The sequence below is a fragment of the Raphanus sativus genome, chromosome 2, assembly GCF_000801105.2.
Source record: "Raphanus sativus cultivar WK10039 chromosome 2, ASM80110v3, whole genome shotgun sequence".
NCBI classification, from domain to species: Eukaryota; Viridiplantae; Streptophyta; class Magnoliopsida; order Brassicales; family Brassicaceae; genus Raphanus; species Raphanus sativus.
In genome coordinates this window covers 34,520,276-34,535,945 of record NC_079512.1, presented here as the reverse complement: position 1 = coordinate 34,535,945, position 15,670 = coordinate 34,520,276, and the positions used below count along the sequence as shown (strand labels likewise).

The 15,670-nt window shown below is 37.6% G+C and overlaps 5 protein-coding genes across 5 annotated transcripts; 4 read left to right on the top strand and 1 right to left on the bottom strand.

Moving 5' to 3' along the window:
• The first annotated feature begins 1,707 nt into the window (after positions 1 to 1,707).
• On the top strand, positions 1,708 to 2,967 carry LOC130508704 (F-box/kelch-repeat protein At4g39560-like). Its single transcript, XM_057004347.1, has 2 exons — positions 1,708 to 2,658; positions 2,812 to 2,967. The coding sequence occupies exons 1-2, from the start codon at positions 1,708 to 1,710 to the stop codon at positions 2,965 to 2,967; spliced, it is 1,107 nt and encodes a 368-aa protein (XP_056860327.1).
• Positions 2,968 to 4,615: 1,648 nt separating this feature from the next.
• Positions 4,616 to 6,895, top strand: LOC130508703 (uncharacterized). The gene is made up of 9 exons (XM_057004346.1): positions 4,616 to 4,636; positions 4,706 to 4,768; positions 4,857 to 4,884; positions 5,018 to 5,232; positions 5,413 to 5,670; positions 5,939 to 6,037; positions 6,167 to 6,217; positions 6,415 to 6,502; positions 6,587 to 6,895. The coding sequence occupies exons 1-9, from the start codon at positions 4,616 to 4,618 to the stop codon at positions 6,760 to 6,762; spliced, it is 999 nt and encodes a 332-aa protein (XP_056860326.1). The 3' UTR covers positions 6,763 to 6,895.
• Positions 6,896 to 6,971: 76 nt separating this feature from the next.
• On the bottom strand, positions 6,972 to 9,195 carry LOC108817721 (uncharacterized). The gene is made up of 9 exons (XM_018590485.2): positions 9,036 to 9,195; positions 8,702 to 8,758; positions 8,536 to 8,588; positions 8,368 to 8,419; positions 8,035 to 8,100; positions 7,881 to 7,940; positions 7,530 to 7,572; positions 7,368 to 7,418; positions 6,972 to 7,199 (listed from the first exon to the last, which is right to left on the bottom strand). The coding sequence occupies exons 1-9, from the start codon at positions 9,145 to 9,147 to the stop codon at positions 7,136 to 7,138; spliced, it is 558 nt and encodes a 185-aa protein (XP_018445987.1). The 5' UTR covers positions 9,148 to 9,195; the 3' UTR covers positions 6,972 to 7,135.
• Positions 9,196 to 9,352: 157 nt separating this feature from the next.
• LOC108842887 (pentatricopeptide repeat-containing protein At5g62370) lies at positions 9,353 to 12,504 on the top strand. The gene has a single exon (XM_018615933.2). The coding sequence runs from the start codon at positions 9,541 to 9,543 to the stop codon at positions 12,343 to 12,345; it is 2,805 nt and encodes a 934-aa protein (XP_018471435.2). The 5' UTR covers positions 9,353 to 9,540; the 3' UTR covers positions 12,346 to 12,504.
• LOC108842889 (probable beta-1,3-galactosyltransferase 4) lies at positions 12,367 to 15,629 on the top strand. Its single transcript, XM_057003282.1, has 3 exons — positions 12,367 to 12,504; positions 15,210 to 15,296; positions 15,362 to 15,629. The coding sequence occupies exons 1-3, from the start codon at positions 12,408 to 12,410 to the stop codon at positions 15,409 to 15,411; spliced, it is 234 nt and encodes a 77-aa protein (XP_056859262.1). The 5' UTR covers positions 12,367 to 12,407; the 3' UTR covers positions 15,412 to 15,629.
• The last annotated feature ends 41 nt before the right edge of the window (positions 15,630 to 15,670 follow it).

The following is a 15,670-nucleotide window of genomic DNA, read 5'->3' as shown; positions in this document are numbered from 1 at the left end:
TCTGTGTGATACGAAATGCTTTTAATTGGGTTGGGCTCTTTCCCTAATGTATATTTTCTCCGGGGGAGTTTTGGAATATCCATGTTTTTGTTTGAAAAACAATCAAAGACAAAAACAATCAAAGACAAAAACAATCAAAGACAACAACCATCTCAAACAGACAACCATCCAGTATTGAAGTTCAAGTTATAAGTTTGGAAGACTTTCCAGACGACTTATATTAAGTCGTCTGGCTTATATTTAAGTTTTTTCCAAGACATCCAATATAACAGTTTAAAGCCCACCTGGAAATTCGGAGAAGATATAGTCGCCTTCGACACAGCGGTTATAGATCTGCCAAAATAGACGACAAATTAAGAAGCGCGGTCAGAACGACTATAGATAGAGACAACGTTTTATGTGTAGAATTTCCAACATCAATCACTCGACAGTAAGAGAAATAACTTACCGGCGGCGGAGTTCGACGAGACGCTTCTAGGAGTCTCGGCGCCAGGGTTTACAGAAAACCGGCAGAGAGAACGAGACACGAAACGGCGCTAGGTTTACAGAGAAACGGCGTTAGGGTTTACGGAAAAACGGCGTTAGAGTTTCCTCTCAAATCTGAAATAGAGGAAGCGACGGTGAGAACGGTGCTTAGAACGTCGGTGATAACGGCAGAGATATAATCGGCAGTGAGAACGATGGATTAGAGAGAATCGACGAAAATCGCCTTTAGGGTTTTGAGAGAAACGCTGTTAGGTTTTTTACGTACATATAATTTGATTAGATATTAATAATATTTATCTTACTCGAATTAGATATTATACACAAAATCAGTTCTTCTTACATGGTTCAAAGAATACAGCCAAGTTCTGTGGAATCCTTACATGTTTGAAGTCAATGACCTATGAGGAAAGTATGTTATTATACAAAAATCATTCATATGAAAATCAAATTGTATAATAATAATTATATCTTTATATGCAAGTTCTTGCAAATGAATCAGAGTAAGATAAATCACACCGGTGATATGTATAAACTATTGAGACTATGGAAAAAGAGGTTTATGGACAAGCTTTTCAAACCTCAACAGTTAAGGATTTGTATAGACATCGAGCCATTCTCACTCCCACAAATGATGAAGTGGATAAAATAAATGATTACATGCTTTCGCAGTTGCCAGGTAACATATTTTGTGTTTACTCTTATATTCCAGTAAATTTTTACATGTCACTAAAGTAAAGGATTTACATATGTTTCTATCTCAGTTACGTCTATACCATAAAATCAGCACCACCAAGATTAAACACAAAAAAACACACAAAACCCAAATTCCAAACTATATATATATACTTTCTAATATTTTCGAAAAATTGCTGATCTAACCATCTCATCCCGCGCAAAGCGCGGATAACTACCTAGTTTAGAAACTAATAAACATATATGGAGAGGGAGTTTTAAAGACACGAGATAATTGAAAGACTTCACGAGACAATAAAATATTTGATAGAAAAATATGAAGAATCATAATTAGAAAAATATCGGTAAAGAATAAGGAAGTTCCTACTCATATAGATAAAAGGAAGTTCCTACTCATATAGATAGAGGATGAGAGATCGGTTTTTCATATTCATTCAAGCATAATCCGAAACAAGAGTTTGAGAGCAAGAAGAAATTTAGACATCCTAAACATAAAAAAACACAAGGAGTCAAAACAAAAACCAGATCATGAATACATGCGACGCAGACGAAGAGCCATCGCGTACTAGGAAGAAACTGAAGCTGTCTTGCTCGTCTCCTCCGAGTGGGTTATCTTTGTTGCCGGATGAGATAGTTCTAAGTTGCTTGGCCCGCGTCTCAAAATCGGACCATGCTTCCTTATCCCTCGTCTCCAAGTGGCACCGTTCAGTAGTGGCTTCTCCTGAGTTGTACGACTTCCGATCCCTTTTGGGCTTCACGGAAAACCGTATCTATCTATGCTTACGCATCCCTCCAGACCCAAACCCACGCTGGTTCACCCTCTCCCCAAAAACTCTTAACCTGCGGCTTGTCCCAGTGCGATCTTATTTTTACCAGCCTCCGGAAGCATCTTGCATGGTGGCTCATGGTTGTGGGATCTACATCATGGGTGGTAAGATTGACGGGAGAGCCACGTCGAATGTATTGTTTCTAGATTGTAGATCTCACACGTGGAGCACTCTCCCTTCCATGGGGATGGCTCGATATTCAGCCGTGGCGGGCGTGGTGGACGGGAGGATATACGTGTTCGGAGGATGTGAAGGCCGGGAGTCCGGCAAGTGGGGAGAGGTCTTCGACCCAAAGCAGCAGACTTGGGATGCCCTGCCGATGCCACCGCCTCGGTGTGATTTTCCCTTAGTGTGCGAAAGCATAGTTATAGAGGAACAGAAGGTGGTTGTTATGAATGGCTTAGGGATATGTTTATCCTACATACCAAGTGAAAGCAAATGGAAAAAAGGGTATAGGGATATCTCCGGAATTAAAAGGTGTTGGCATGTGATAGATAATGTCGTGTACTGCAGTCTAAGTGGTGGGCAGATATTGTGGTGTGAGCCAAGTGAATTGGAGTGGAATGAAAAGATGGAGTGGAGAGAGGTGATGGGCTTGGAGTCTCTCAGGGATACTCTTGCTGCCTCCAAGATGGTTAACTATGGTGGAGGGGTATCGAATAAGTGGGAGATATGCAGAAGATCAGAACCGATATTAGGGTTGGGACTGGGGACAATGGAAATCGATGAAATACTTCCCGGGCACAAACTAAGCAACTTTGGTCCCAACATGTTGATCTTCTGGGACGTGCTTGCTCCTCATAAGTTGGAGATTTGGTGTGCGGAGATTTCTTTGGAGATACGCAAGAAGACATGCGAGATTATAGGAAACATTGTGTGGTCCGAAGCTGTCATGACACTTGATCCTCCTCCACATCAGCATCACTGTAAGATATTGTCTGCTTTACCTCTCAACCTCTGACCAAAAACTCCATGCTGTTGGATTTGTTGCTCTCTCTCTATTAGTTCTTTTTCAATAGGTCTCTGAAATTCTTCTTAACATTTTCTCCATTCTGTTGGATTTGTTGCAAAATATCACCGCCATCTTATTTGAGACTACGAGTAAATATCACTCATCTCTTATATTACACTTTTAGAATTATTTACAGCATCTAATTTAAAAGCACAGTATAGGGGATGTTATTGAGTTCTTCAATCCCGCACTTAAAATCTTAACTTTGAAACCTGATCTGCACGCCATCCAGGACTTCTTCCATGCCCCGTCTAAGTATGGGGTTAAATATTTTTATATAACATTGCTATTAAATCTGTCTGTGAGATGCTATAAAATGTCTGATGGTTTCATCTTTTAACTATGAATATATAAATAGGATGCTTTGTTTTTCGAACTTAAGGTTCATGAGACTTTTGTCATGTCGTGTCACTAGAGTTGATTCATGTATTTTCCCTTATGTTGAAGGATCCCATTTTTTTTTATTTAAGCTTGCTCTTGTTTCTTAGTAAAAGACTGTTGGATATCTCGATAGTATTTGCTGTTTGCTACTTAAGTGAAGCAGGTAGAGCAAATGTTAATGCATATATTTCTTCTAAGTTCATTGCGAATAAAATTTACTCTTATGTACTTGCGCAGGTTGAGCCGGCAACTTTTATCCCCTTGGCCACTAGGTGCAAACAAGTATTTCTGGTAACACTCCATAAGATTACCCTTCATGTGAGGGAAGTAGATGATAGAATTTTTTAAAAATATAATTTCACCTTTATCAGATACCAAAGTTCTGTACGATTGGCGACTGTACTCAGGTCTTAACCATGGCTGGCTTTCTAAATGTTTAGCTAGACCTGCATACGGTTGATCAATAGTTTTTGCTTTGTTCAGTACAGCTTATTATATGGTTAAAGTTGTATTGAAACCAAACCTGGATCTTCAGTGAGCGTCTGTGACAGTGACAGAGCATGTGAGGCTTGGAGGTTGGAGCGCTGTGATCGTCTGCTTGATTTCACAGATTTTGATCCGGTATCATCGGCGGTGGTGGTATTTTTCTTCTTCACCATTTTCGTGTTTGTGTATATTTGGAGCTTCTGAATGTCAGGGATATGTGAGAGTCACCCTTTTGGTACGTAGTTTGTGACTTTGACAGTCTGTTCATATGGAAGTATGTATTTTCATCTGGCTTTTTGTTTGCCAGGGCAGTTGTTATAGATTCCTATGTCTTTTTTAATGTTGAACATTGAAGTCTTTTGTTTCTGGCCGTAACGTATTCGGAATCTAGTAAACGGTAACGGTTTTATAATAAACGACGTATAAATGACATTAGTATGGCAAAAGAACATTTAAGTTGAGGAATAATAACTACGTTCACTGGGAATCATATTATCGATCGATCAAGACTGATTTCAAAGCTCTGTACTGTTAGTTATAAAATTGCATGGTAGCTATTCTGTTCTGATGGGTGTAGGGTTTGATTGATAATACGTAGATTCGTAGAACCTAGGTTATATGTTCCTTTGAAATTGTCAATTATCAATTCCAAAGAATAGAATTTGGTCATCGCTTTCAAGGTTTGATTTATGGTTAGAAATATATATTAATATAAGTTGAACACGACATAATGCATTTACGTGGGGCAGAAGTAACATCACTTATATTATAAGGTTTATTTCTTTTCTTTGATTCTTGAATGCTTTTGTTGACCAGACAGCGAGGAGGCAAGATTTTGAACCCTAGTGAAAAAGTTCCTGATGTTCATCACCAGTTGGATAAGGTTAGTCTTACACAATGGATAGTTCATTTGTTTAATTCGGTTGTTAGTTACTTCACAGTTGCTTTTTTGTTAATTTTTCTTGTTTCAGGTTGATATCCAAAGCTCAAGTTCTAGCTGTAAGTTCATTTTCTCTACAATTGTTTCTACCTTTGATATTTTTATGGTAGAGTTGTTTCTACTTCTTTTTCGACAGTGAAGTGTTGTTTTCTTACCTGCTTTTCCTCGACTTTGTTTCATTCGATCATCCAGTGGATAGCATGTCCGAACGAGTTAAACCAATAGAAGAAGATAAGTTGGTGCTGGAACCTTTAAGTAACGGTTTTCACGATGCTGCTGAAAGGCTCTCTTCCCCTGACAGTTCATCCTCACAAAGTACAACCGTTGATGAAACCTCAGAGTTGTGTCAGGTCTTAGAGGCACCTCCTAACGAACCAGCACCTATCCAGGCCGTCAAAAAGGCCAAGGTAATTCCTGAATACAGTTATGCTGTTAGGTCGTAAAGATTTGTTATCTATTCCTTGTTCTTTGAGAACACGTTCAGAGTCATTGGTGTATTCTGTCAAATTAGCCTTAAGGTTCATTTTACTTTATCTATTGCTCAGTTACAAGTTTCTATTTTTAGAAGTTTTACCACATACTTGCAGGAGTTCAAGTTGAATCCAGCGGCAAAGAACTTTTCTCCATCTTATACAAAACGTCTTTCACCGGCTCCTACTGCTATGCCTGACATTGGAAATATTGCTTATATACCAAGCAACAATCCCATGCTACCTGTTCCTGAAGCTTTTTACCCAGAACTTGTGAACAACCGTTATTTGCCCCAAACATCTCCATCTTCCAAGTTTGTACCATATGGTAATTTGACTGCTGGAAATGCTCTTGGTGTTCCTTTTCCTCAACACGTAAGTATTATATTTTCTATATTATCCCTGCTTCTCTTTCTCTTCGGGCATATTATGTCAAAGGGGACTTATCAAGTAGTAGTTGAGAGTAGTATATTGTTTCAGCACTAAGCGTCAATACTCGACAAATGTCAGTATAGAAAATTAGATAAGAGATCTCTTTAAATTGACATAACCTAGTTTTACAAATTGCCTCCCTTTAGTTCTTCCACCTATATCTTCTTCAGTCAATGAATCATGCTTCAATTTGCATCCCACTTTTTTGCAGATGATCGGGCCTACTATTAACAGGGAACAGCCGCAGAGATTCACTTCTCCATACCAATCTGTTCAAGCATCACCAATGTTTGTAAACCCAAATCCTCAGGTTGTATTTCATGGAAGATCCAAAATCTCACCTTTGAAATAAAAAAAAACTTATTTATTATACTGAGTTGCACTGTAGGAGCTCTACTTAGTGTATATGTCTCTAAATGCTCTTTCTACTGTACCCCAGGTAATGGCTGCGAGATCAGGACAGCTAGTATATGTCCAACCAGTTTCTCAGGTAAGAACTTGGTGCATATAAACTTCTTGATTAGCTGTTTGTATCTCCTCGAGATATACGTAATGTCCTGTGTCGTTGAGTGAAAGAGAACAATATTTGCTAAGTCATTGGTTTACGTTAGGTCGAAAATGTCTTCTTATTATTCATATATTTGTATTCATATCTTATGTAATCATCTGTCTTCTTTTTATTTCCAGAATCTAGTTCAGGGAACACCGGCTCTTCCACCTATGCTCTCCCGCCCTCTACCTCCCGCACAACATGTCCAATACCTGAAGCATCAAGGTAAAACACTTGAGTCTCTCGGTAGATACCCTAAAGAACAACCGATGTTTTTTTTTGCTGAATGAACCAATTTGTGTGATGTAGGTGTAGTTGCAGCTGGCCAGCCGCTGCAGCTATGCGTTTCCCAACCGTTCACGCCGGGTGTACTGCAACCTTACAGCGTTCCTGTCCAATATCCGGTTATGCAGCCTCCTTTCCCGACGAATCAGCCAATGCCAGTTGCTGTTCCTAATGGCTTCTTTGGCAATTTCCATAAATAGAGTTTTTTCCTGTTTTTGGTTCCATACCTTTATTCTTTGCCTCTCCAACCTAATAAGGGTTTTTTAAAAGATGCGTTCTGTGCTCTTTGTTTGATTTTGGCTATTACTGGTTTTTGATTCATTGGTTTGTCGAGTTGAATTGGGTGAAAAACTGTAGAATGTTAATTATATCATTCTTTGGCTAAACAATAAATCCATACTTGGTGAGCTAAATAAATGGCATTTCATTGATGTTGGATCCGAAATCACAACTTTAGGGTGCTCAATAGCTATTTTAATCATCTCGAACCAATCGATTAATGTAGACTACAACAAACAGATGGTTGCATAAAAAAATCAGTTGGTTGTTTGTCAACGTGAACATGAGATGTGTTCAGGATGGTGGTTGCCATGTTCCGGGCCTAAATGATGATCCAGACCCTGATGGCTCTGTTGTCCTGCATTATCATGATCATTACTATTAGTTTGTATTTAAGCATACCACAAAAAGATACTAGTTCATGTTCATATAGAACAGACTCTGCTTGCTAGTGGTTAGTAACAATCAGAATGAACGTACCCATCAGACTGAATACGAGTGTTAGGTTTAAAAAGATAAGACTTACTTTGGTTCAGGTGGTTCTGCAGTGGCTATCTCGGGTTCATGTTCCTTGACCCTGTTAAACCAATGTGTAGAACACTTGGTTATAGATGTGAAGGATGCTGTCTTGCATTCGGCAAAGTGAAAAGATTTAACACAAGATATGATTTGTGCATAGATATTTTACCTTGGTTGATCTGCTTCTTTACTAGCTTCCTCTGTCTTATCACCTTAAAGCATTAACAAACAATCCAAACAAAAAAAAAAAAAAAAAATCTGTCAGTCCTACTTCCATGTGTTCATGACAGAATAAATAAGTTCTTTATTGTTATACGGAAAGTAGCTAATGTAGAAACCTCACCGTAAGAATCAACAAATGACGAAGTGAAAAGAAAAAAACTGTTATTGCCCTTCTAATCTATCCCAGCCACAATTTACAGGAACACTTTTACTATCATAATGTCATCATAGCTTCAGGAATCAGGACTATATGGTGACTCCCGTAATCAATTGATACAGAGAAAATGAATGTAAATACCTTTTGAATCCGCTGGGAAATGGCGAATAAAGCTTGGCAAATCGGGACCCTCAACTTTACCTTTATACAAAGGAGAGACAACGTTAAGCGTCCACTTCATATATGAAAAACATAAACTGAACAGATTTTGTGGGAAGTTCTGAATATTATTTACCGATGCTCGGGATTTTGCGCCCAGTTCCTTCTCTGGCTTTCTTCTCTTCCTCTTCTTTCTTGAGAACTTGAGAAGGCAAAAGAAAAAAAACAGTTAACATTTGCAAAGATATTTAAGCGACACTAAATGGATAAACACAAGAATTTCTCGACTTGTTAACACATAGAGAAGTAACTATAACACTGACTTTGTTCATTCAGAACGTCTAGGTTCCAAAAGACATTAACTGTTGGCAGAAAGGATCAGCAGAGGCCATGAAAAATGAATGATGAGACATCTATGATCCTATAAATGACAGGTAACAAGAATGTACTAATAATGTGGAACACTTACGAGCAGTATTAAGCTTCACACGCTCACGCCTTGCATCAAGTTCAGCCATTTCCTGGACCAATAAAACACACCAACATCAGATAATAAATGCAACGAACCATGAACATGAAGAACACACATTGCTAATTACAAAATAATAATTCAGGTAAAAGAGGAGTTTGATCTTACCTCTGGAGTAGGAGCTCTTTTTCGCTGCCCATTGAGCCAACATATCCATTCAACTACAACAACAATTAATCAACATATGCATAGATATATATATATGCTCATATCCATACAAACGAAACCATGAAACAAGCCACTTGATGAAGTTTGAGAAAGGAGGAGGAGTTACCAGGAATAGAAGTTGGGTCTTCTTCTCTTCTAAAGATAACCCATCTTTTCTCCTTTACTGCAAAGCATAAAAAAAGAAGTACATCAGAACATGTTACTGCACAAAACAAGAATCGTTTTTGCTCATATAAATAAGTTATGTTAGTTTCATATGGGTATTGACATGATCACACGAAGAAGAATAGGACACGTTTCAGCATCGCTGATCAATCGAATTCAAACACATATCACAAGAAGAAATAAAATAAAATAAAATAAAAAAAGCCTTTGGACACGGAACAAAACAGGGCAAGGACTGCTGTTTCTGGAGAAGAGATTGGAGGAACAATACTCGCCCAGACCGTCAACCTGCTCCGTTCTGGAAAAGTACTTGTTACCGGTCTTGTCTGCTCCGATGAAACTCTTGCTTCTGAACAATCCAGCTACTCTCCCCCATATCCTCGACATTGCTTCCTCCCCCTTGTCAAAAGCTCTGCTCCGTCTGGGATCCGGATCATCCACCACTGTTAACGGTTTATTAATGGTTCGATTTTGCAACCACAAAACCCGGTTCAGATTCATAAAACTAATTCGACCAAATGTACCGCCGGTTATTAAATTAAACCAATTTACAGAGACTAACGACGATTGACGAGGGTTTTAGTCATTGAGAGGAGTAGAGGACTCTGTTTCAAACCCCCCGCGCTTTGCCTCCCACAATCAACCCCGTCGCCGTTAATTCTTCCCAAATCTCTTCAAAACCTTATCCACAACTCACTAACTACTCTAAAGTGCCATCCTTTGTTGAGTTCGTGGAGAGGCTTTTACCTTGAGATTTGGTGGGGGAGGGGGTTTAAAACGATGTTAAAGGTGAAGACTTTGTGTCAACGCTTAGTGAAATCGAGAAAGGCTACGACTTGCTCTCTTCCGACGTCGGACCCGTCATCATCAACCTCTGCTTCGTCCGACCACCGTTCCAGATGTTTGTCGTTGATTGTTAACCTTCGCCGACGAGGTCTCTTGGACTCTGCTCGGGAAGTGACTCGCCGCGTCATCGATGGTTGTTCCTCTATATCAGAGGCTGCTTCAGTTACCGACTTCGCAGTCAACAACGGAATAGAACTCGACGCTTCCTGCTGCGGGGCACTGATAAGGAAGCTCACGGAGATGGGCCAGCCTGAATCGGCTGAGACTTTCTACAACCAGCGTGTGCTCGGAAACGGTATCGTTCCTGATTCCTCTGTTTTGGATTCGATGGTTCTCTGTTTGGTTAAGCTGAGGAGATTCGACGAGGCTAGAGCGTGTTTAGATAGAGTTCTAGCTTCTGGTTATGTTCCTAGCGAAAACGCTTGTAGCTTAGTAGTCGAGGAGCTTTGTAATCAAGATCAGTATCTCGAGGCGTATCTTTACTTTGAGCAAGTCAAAGCGAGAGGCGGCGGCGGTTTACGGCTTTGGTGTTGCAAGAGATTGTTTAAAGGATTGTGCGGCCATGGTCACTTGGATGAAGCGGTTGGGATGTTAGATACTCTCTGCGAGATGACTGGGATGCCTCTTCCGGTTAATCTATATAAGTCTCTCTTTTACGGTTTTTGTGCAAGAGGATGCGCTGCTGAAGCAGAGGCTCTGTTTGATCATATGGAGGCTGACGGCTACTTTGTGGATAAGGTCATGTACACTTGTTTGATGAAAGAGTATTGCAAAGGAAATGATATGACGATGGCGATGCGGCTCTACTTGCGGATGGTTGAGAGAGGTTGCGAGCTCGACACTTATATTTTCAACACTTTGATTCATGGGTTCATGAAGTTGGGTGTACTCGATAAAGGGCGGGTTGTGTTTAGTCAGATGATGAAGAAAGGTGTGCGCTCGAATGTTTTCACTTACCATATAATGATTGGTAGCTACTGCAAAGAAGGTAATGTTGATTATGCTTTGAGGCTTTTCGAGAACAGTGTAGGAGGAGGGGGTGTCGAAGATATATCACGCAACGTGCATTGTTATACGAATCTTATATCCGCGTTTCACAAGAAGGGTGGATTGGATAAAGCTCTTGGCTTGTTGATGAGGATGTTAGACAACGGGGTTGTCCCTGACCACATTACTTACTTTGTGCTCTTGAAGATGCTCCCAAAATACCACGAGCTTAAGTACGCTATGGTTATCTTACAAGCAATTGTGGATAATGGATGTTGTGGGATAAGTCCACAGGTTATTGATGAGCTTGAAAACATTGAGGTGAAGGTTGAGTCTTTGCTTGAGGAGGTTGCTAGAAAAAACGCGAATCTAGCTGCCAAGGGACTTGCCGTCGTCACAACTGCTCTGTGTTCGCAGAGAAACTTCACCGCTGCTTTGTCTCGTATCAAGAAAATGGTGAATCTAGGATGCACGCCCTTACCCTTTTCATACAACTCAGTGATCAAATGTCTATTTCAAGAAGGTCTTATAGAAGATTTGGGGTCTTTAGTCAGTCATATTCAAGAATGGGGGTTCGTTCCGGATCCTGATACGTACTTGATAGTTGTGGATGAGTTATGCAAGAATAACGACATAGACGCTGCTTTTGCTGTTGTAGATGTGATGGAGGAGGTTGGTTTGAGACCTACGGTTGCTATTTACAGTTCAATCATTGGTTCTCTTGGCAGACAAGGAAGAGTTGTTGAGGCGGAAGAGACCTTTGCCAGGATGCTTGAGTCTGGGATTCAGCCTGATGAGATTGCTTACATGATTATGATCAATGCATATGCGAGAAACGCGAGAATCAACGAAGCAAATGAGCTAGTTGAAGAGGTCGTCAAACTTTTTGTCCGACCTAGCTCTTTTACTTACACCGTATTGATCAGTGGATTTGTGAAGACTGGTATGATCGAGAAAGGATGTCAGTATCTTGATAAGATGGTCGAAGACGGGTTATCTCCAAACGTTGTGTTGTATACTTCACTCATTGGTCATTTCTTGAAGAAGGGAGACTTCAAGTTTTCTTTTACGTTGTTTGGTTTAATGGGAGAAAATGAGGTGAAACATGATCACGTTGCGTACATCACACTGCTTAGCGGTTTGTGGAGAGCATTGGCACGACGAAAGAGACAAGTGTTTGTTGAGCCTGGTAAAGACGAGCTTCTCCGACGTCTTCTTCAGACAAATCCTGTACCATCGATCCCCTCTTCTATATGCAACTACAGATCAAAAAGCTTTGCAATGGAAGTGATTGGGAAAGTGAAAACGTCTGTCGTCCCTAACTTATACCTCCACAACGCCATTATAACAGGGTATTGTGCTGCAGGAAGGCTTGATGAAGCTTATAACCATCTCCAATCAATGCAAAATGAAGGAGTTGTTCCAAATCAGGTGACTTTCACTATCCTCATGAAAGCTCATATCAAAGCAGGCGACGTTGAGTCTGCTATAGCTTTGTTTGAGGACTCGGATTGCGAGCCAGATCAAGTCATGTACAGTACTCTGCTTAAGGGTCTCTGTAAAAGTGAAAGACCTCGTGATGCTTTAGCTCTGATGTTAGAAATGCGGAAGGATGGTGTGTATCCAAACAGAGACTCTTATGAAACGCTGCTTCAGTGTCTCTGTTACTCTAGATTGACCATGGAAGCGGTTAAAGTAGTTAAAGACATGGCTGCTCTTGGTTTTTGGCCTCGTTCGATTAGTCCCACATAGTCACTTTCTGAGATTCTTTCTCTATAGCTTAACGTGGTTTTGCATAGAATACACACATTAAGATGTCTTTGAGGCAACATAGAGGATTAAAGGTGTCGGCTTCCAAGAGTTTTGTCTCTGTATCGGATTCTTCTGCGCGGGAACTCTCTTCTCCAACAGGTAACAGAAGAGTGCTCTGTTATTAAACTTTTTGTTCAAAATTTTATTTACTTTCGGAGCAACCAGATTTACATTTTCGTAAAAAAAAATCCATGTTTAGAAGCTTTACATTGATTTTAATGTACACTAGATTTTGACCCGCCCTTAAAAGGGCGGATATATTTTTTGTTTTATATTTAATTTTTATATTTGTATTTTCTTTGTGATCATATTTGTATTTTCTTTGTAATTATATTTTTATATAAATCTTAATCAAAATATATTTTATCAAATAATAGCAATTTAAAAATCGATCTGTTATATATTCGACTGGGTTACGGGTCGAATCCGCCACACTGACCCACCAACCCGCTGATTCCAATTTTGTTTTGGTCAAAAAAATCTGACCCACATAACCCGTAAAAAAATAATTTTATATCCGATTCGTTTAATTTTACGATTATCCGCGGATTATATTTTGATTTTTGACGAAAACAAAATCATAATTTAATTATTTTGACAAATTAATAGAATAGATATACTATTTTGCTATTAGATTTTTGAAATCTAAATTATATATGAATTTTAAGATTTTTAAATTAATTTAGACTATTATTCTAATTTGAGACAAATTTTAAAAATCTCCGAGTGAAACTGAAGTATTTTAACCTTGAAAACCCGAAACTCGAATAGATACTAACCTATCAATAGATCATGATCATGTTTTAATAGAATAGATGATATTAGGTATACAGAATGGGTTAAAAAAACTGAACATTATAATTATGTTTTTTTGTTGTAAAATAACATTATAATTATGTTGTATTCATAGTATTAACTGTAATCTACCATATCCTATATTGTTGTATCAAAAATGAGTAATGTAATTTTATATATAAAAGACTTGTATTGTTCTGGTATTTATAAAAATAAAATGGTAACCTGCATAAAAAAAAATCCAAGCAAAGTTATTTCAGAACAGACCTTAAGCTTATGCAAAACATGTATGTTTATTCATATTTATTTATTAAACGTGTAGATGTTAGGAATAAAACTGAAAGTTCTATTTTTATTGTTAGGTAAAAACCTCTGTTTTTAGCGATAGTTAAATATATTGTTTCATCAAACATGAATAATATATGATATAGTATTATTATATGTTATAAAGGTGTGTGGCCTGTAGAAAAAATATATTATGAAAATGTTCTTAATCGACGGTTTTTAGCTATTGTTAGTGGGGTCCTATTATTGTGGAAATAGAATGAGGAGGTTATTTTTGTTTTATCGCTGAGATATTATATTCATCAAACCAAACCATAAGTATTCAACGTACAAAACGGTTAAAATTACATAATATTGATTATTTTGTGGAAGTATACCTGCACTAGATATTCACTAAACATATACATGTCAAATTAAAAAAAAAGATTTCAAAATCTATAAAAATACCACCAATATTATACATATTGCCTAACCATAAACCAAAGACCATTGTGATCCAATCTACATTCAACCATTTATGTTAAAATAATTCAATTTAGTAAAACTTATTTTTATCTTTTAACTTCAAAATAGATTTTGACCCGCCTTTCGGAAGGGCGGGTATATTTTTTGTTTTATTTTTTTTTAAAAATATTTATAAATTGTGTTTAATACTAATTTAATAGAATAAATAATTTTTGGTAATTATATTAAATATGTCACGTTGCATAACTATACACTTGTGATATATGCATTTCAGAATTATTTTTAAACTTTATTGCTAAAGTTTACAAAATGTTATATTTTCTTAGTAGTTAATTAACATAATTAGTGAATAATATTCGTAAAAAAACGATTTGGAATCGAACTGAAATCTAAAGTGTCATACTCTATTAGATGGTTTATACTTTATATACTCGAACGGTTCTTAAAGTATTATATCAGAAAACCAAATATTTTTTTTGAAAAATATTTAAAAATAATTCTTAATATATTTTGTTAAGTATATGTATACATGTAAATGAGTTAATATTATCTTCACTAATTTTAAATAAAATCACATTTAATAAATATTTTTAATTAAATAACCTATTTAAAATCCGTTAAACTAAAAGAATTTATATGAATATTTATTTTTTTGAATCCATTTAAACCCGTTACCAAAAATACAATGGTGAATATAATAGTGGACACGTCTAATATATGGTTGAAGACAAATGATTAAAATTCATGTGAAAAGTTTTTTTTGTAATTTAATTCATGTGGAAAGTTTACAAAAGAAAAAAAATTTGTTGATAATACCAAACGGTTATTAAAAGGGAGTTGGAATTATAACTCGTGGCTTTTATTTCTGATTGTCCACTAAGTCAAAAGTAGTTATATATATATATACTTTACCACTCAAATAGTTACATATACATAAATTTTTTGGACTAAACTTTTATCAATATGGCACACTTCAACTTTAATAGTATTGATTCTCTGTATTCTCTTCTGGCAAAGTTGTATGTCTTTAAAAATGTTGAGAGCCTGAGAAGCATTTATAGACAAGTATACCTCTCTTGTAGACAAAATGCTTGAGCTGACAGCCAAAGACTAAAAATCTTTTACTTTACCACGGCTTTTGCATTGTGGGATTGTGCATGTAAATAGAGGTGAGAGAGTAAGTAAACCCTCTTTACTTTATCTCAATTGTTATGTTTCATGTCATCTCGATGCTCATTTTTTTATGGATATTTTTGCAGCCACGCTCGGAGCAGAATTAGCAAGATACCGGATGAAGGCCCGATTCTACATTGGTTGCATGAAATCGGGCTTGTTCTTACTAGGAAGTAAGTTTTTCACGACTTTTTTTTTTGTTCATTACAATCTTTATCTCACATTCATTTCCAATTAGTGAGATATCATGAACCGGAGTACTGGAAATTTGGAGAAGAGGGAAGGTAGGTAACAGATATTTTCCCCGTGCCACTGGTCAGCTCTATGCATTTTCTAGGGATCGGCCAGTGAGTTCTTTCCCGCAGCCTTGATCCAAAAAACTAATCTGCCTTGTGCATATAAAGATCATACGGTGACCAAGGAAAAATTGTGCACACAGAAACATACTTCACAAGTACGTGAATGAAGATGTCTTTTTAGCATATAGATGACAACGTAGGCTATGTTGTGGTACAACAGGTAGAAAGAGAGTTGGTCAATGAAAAAG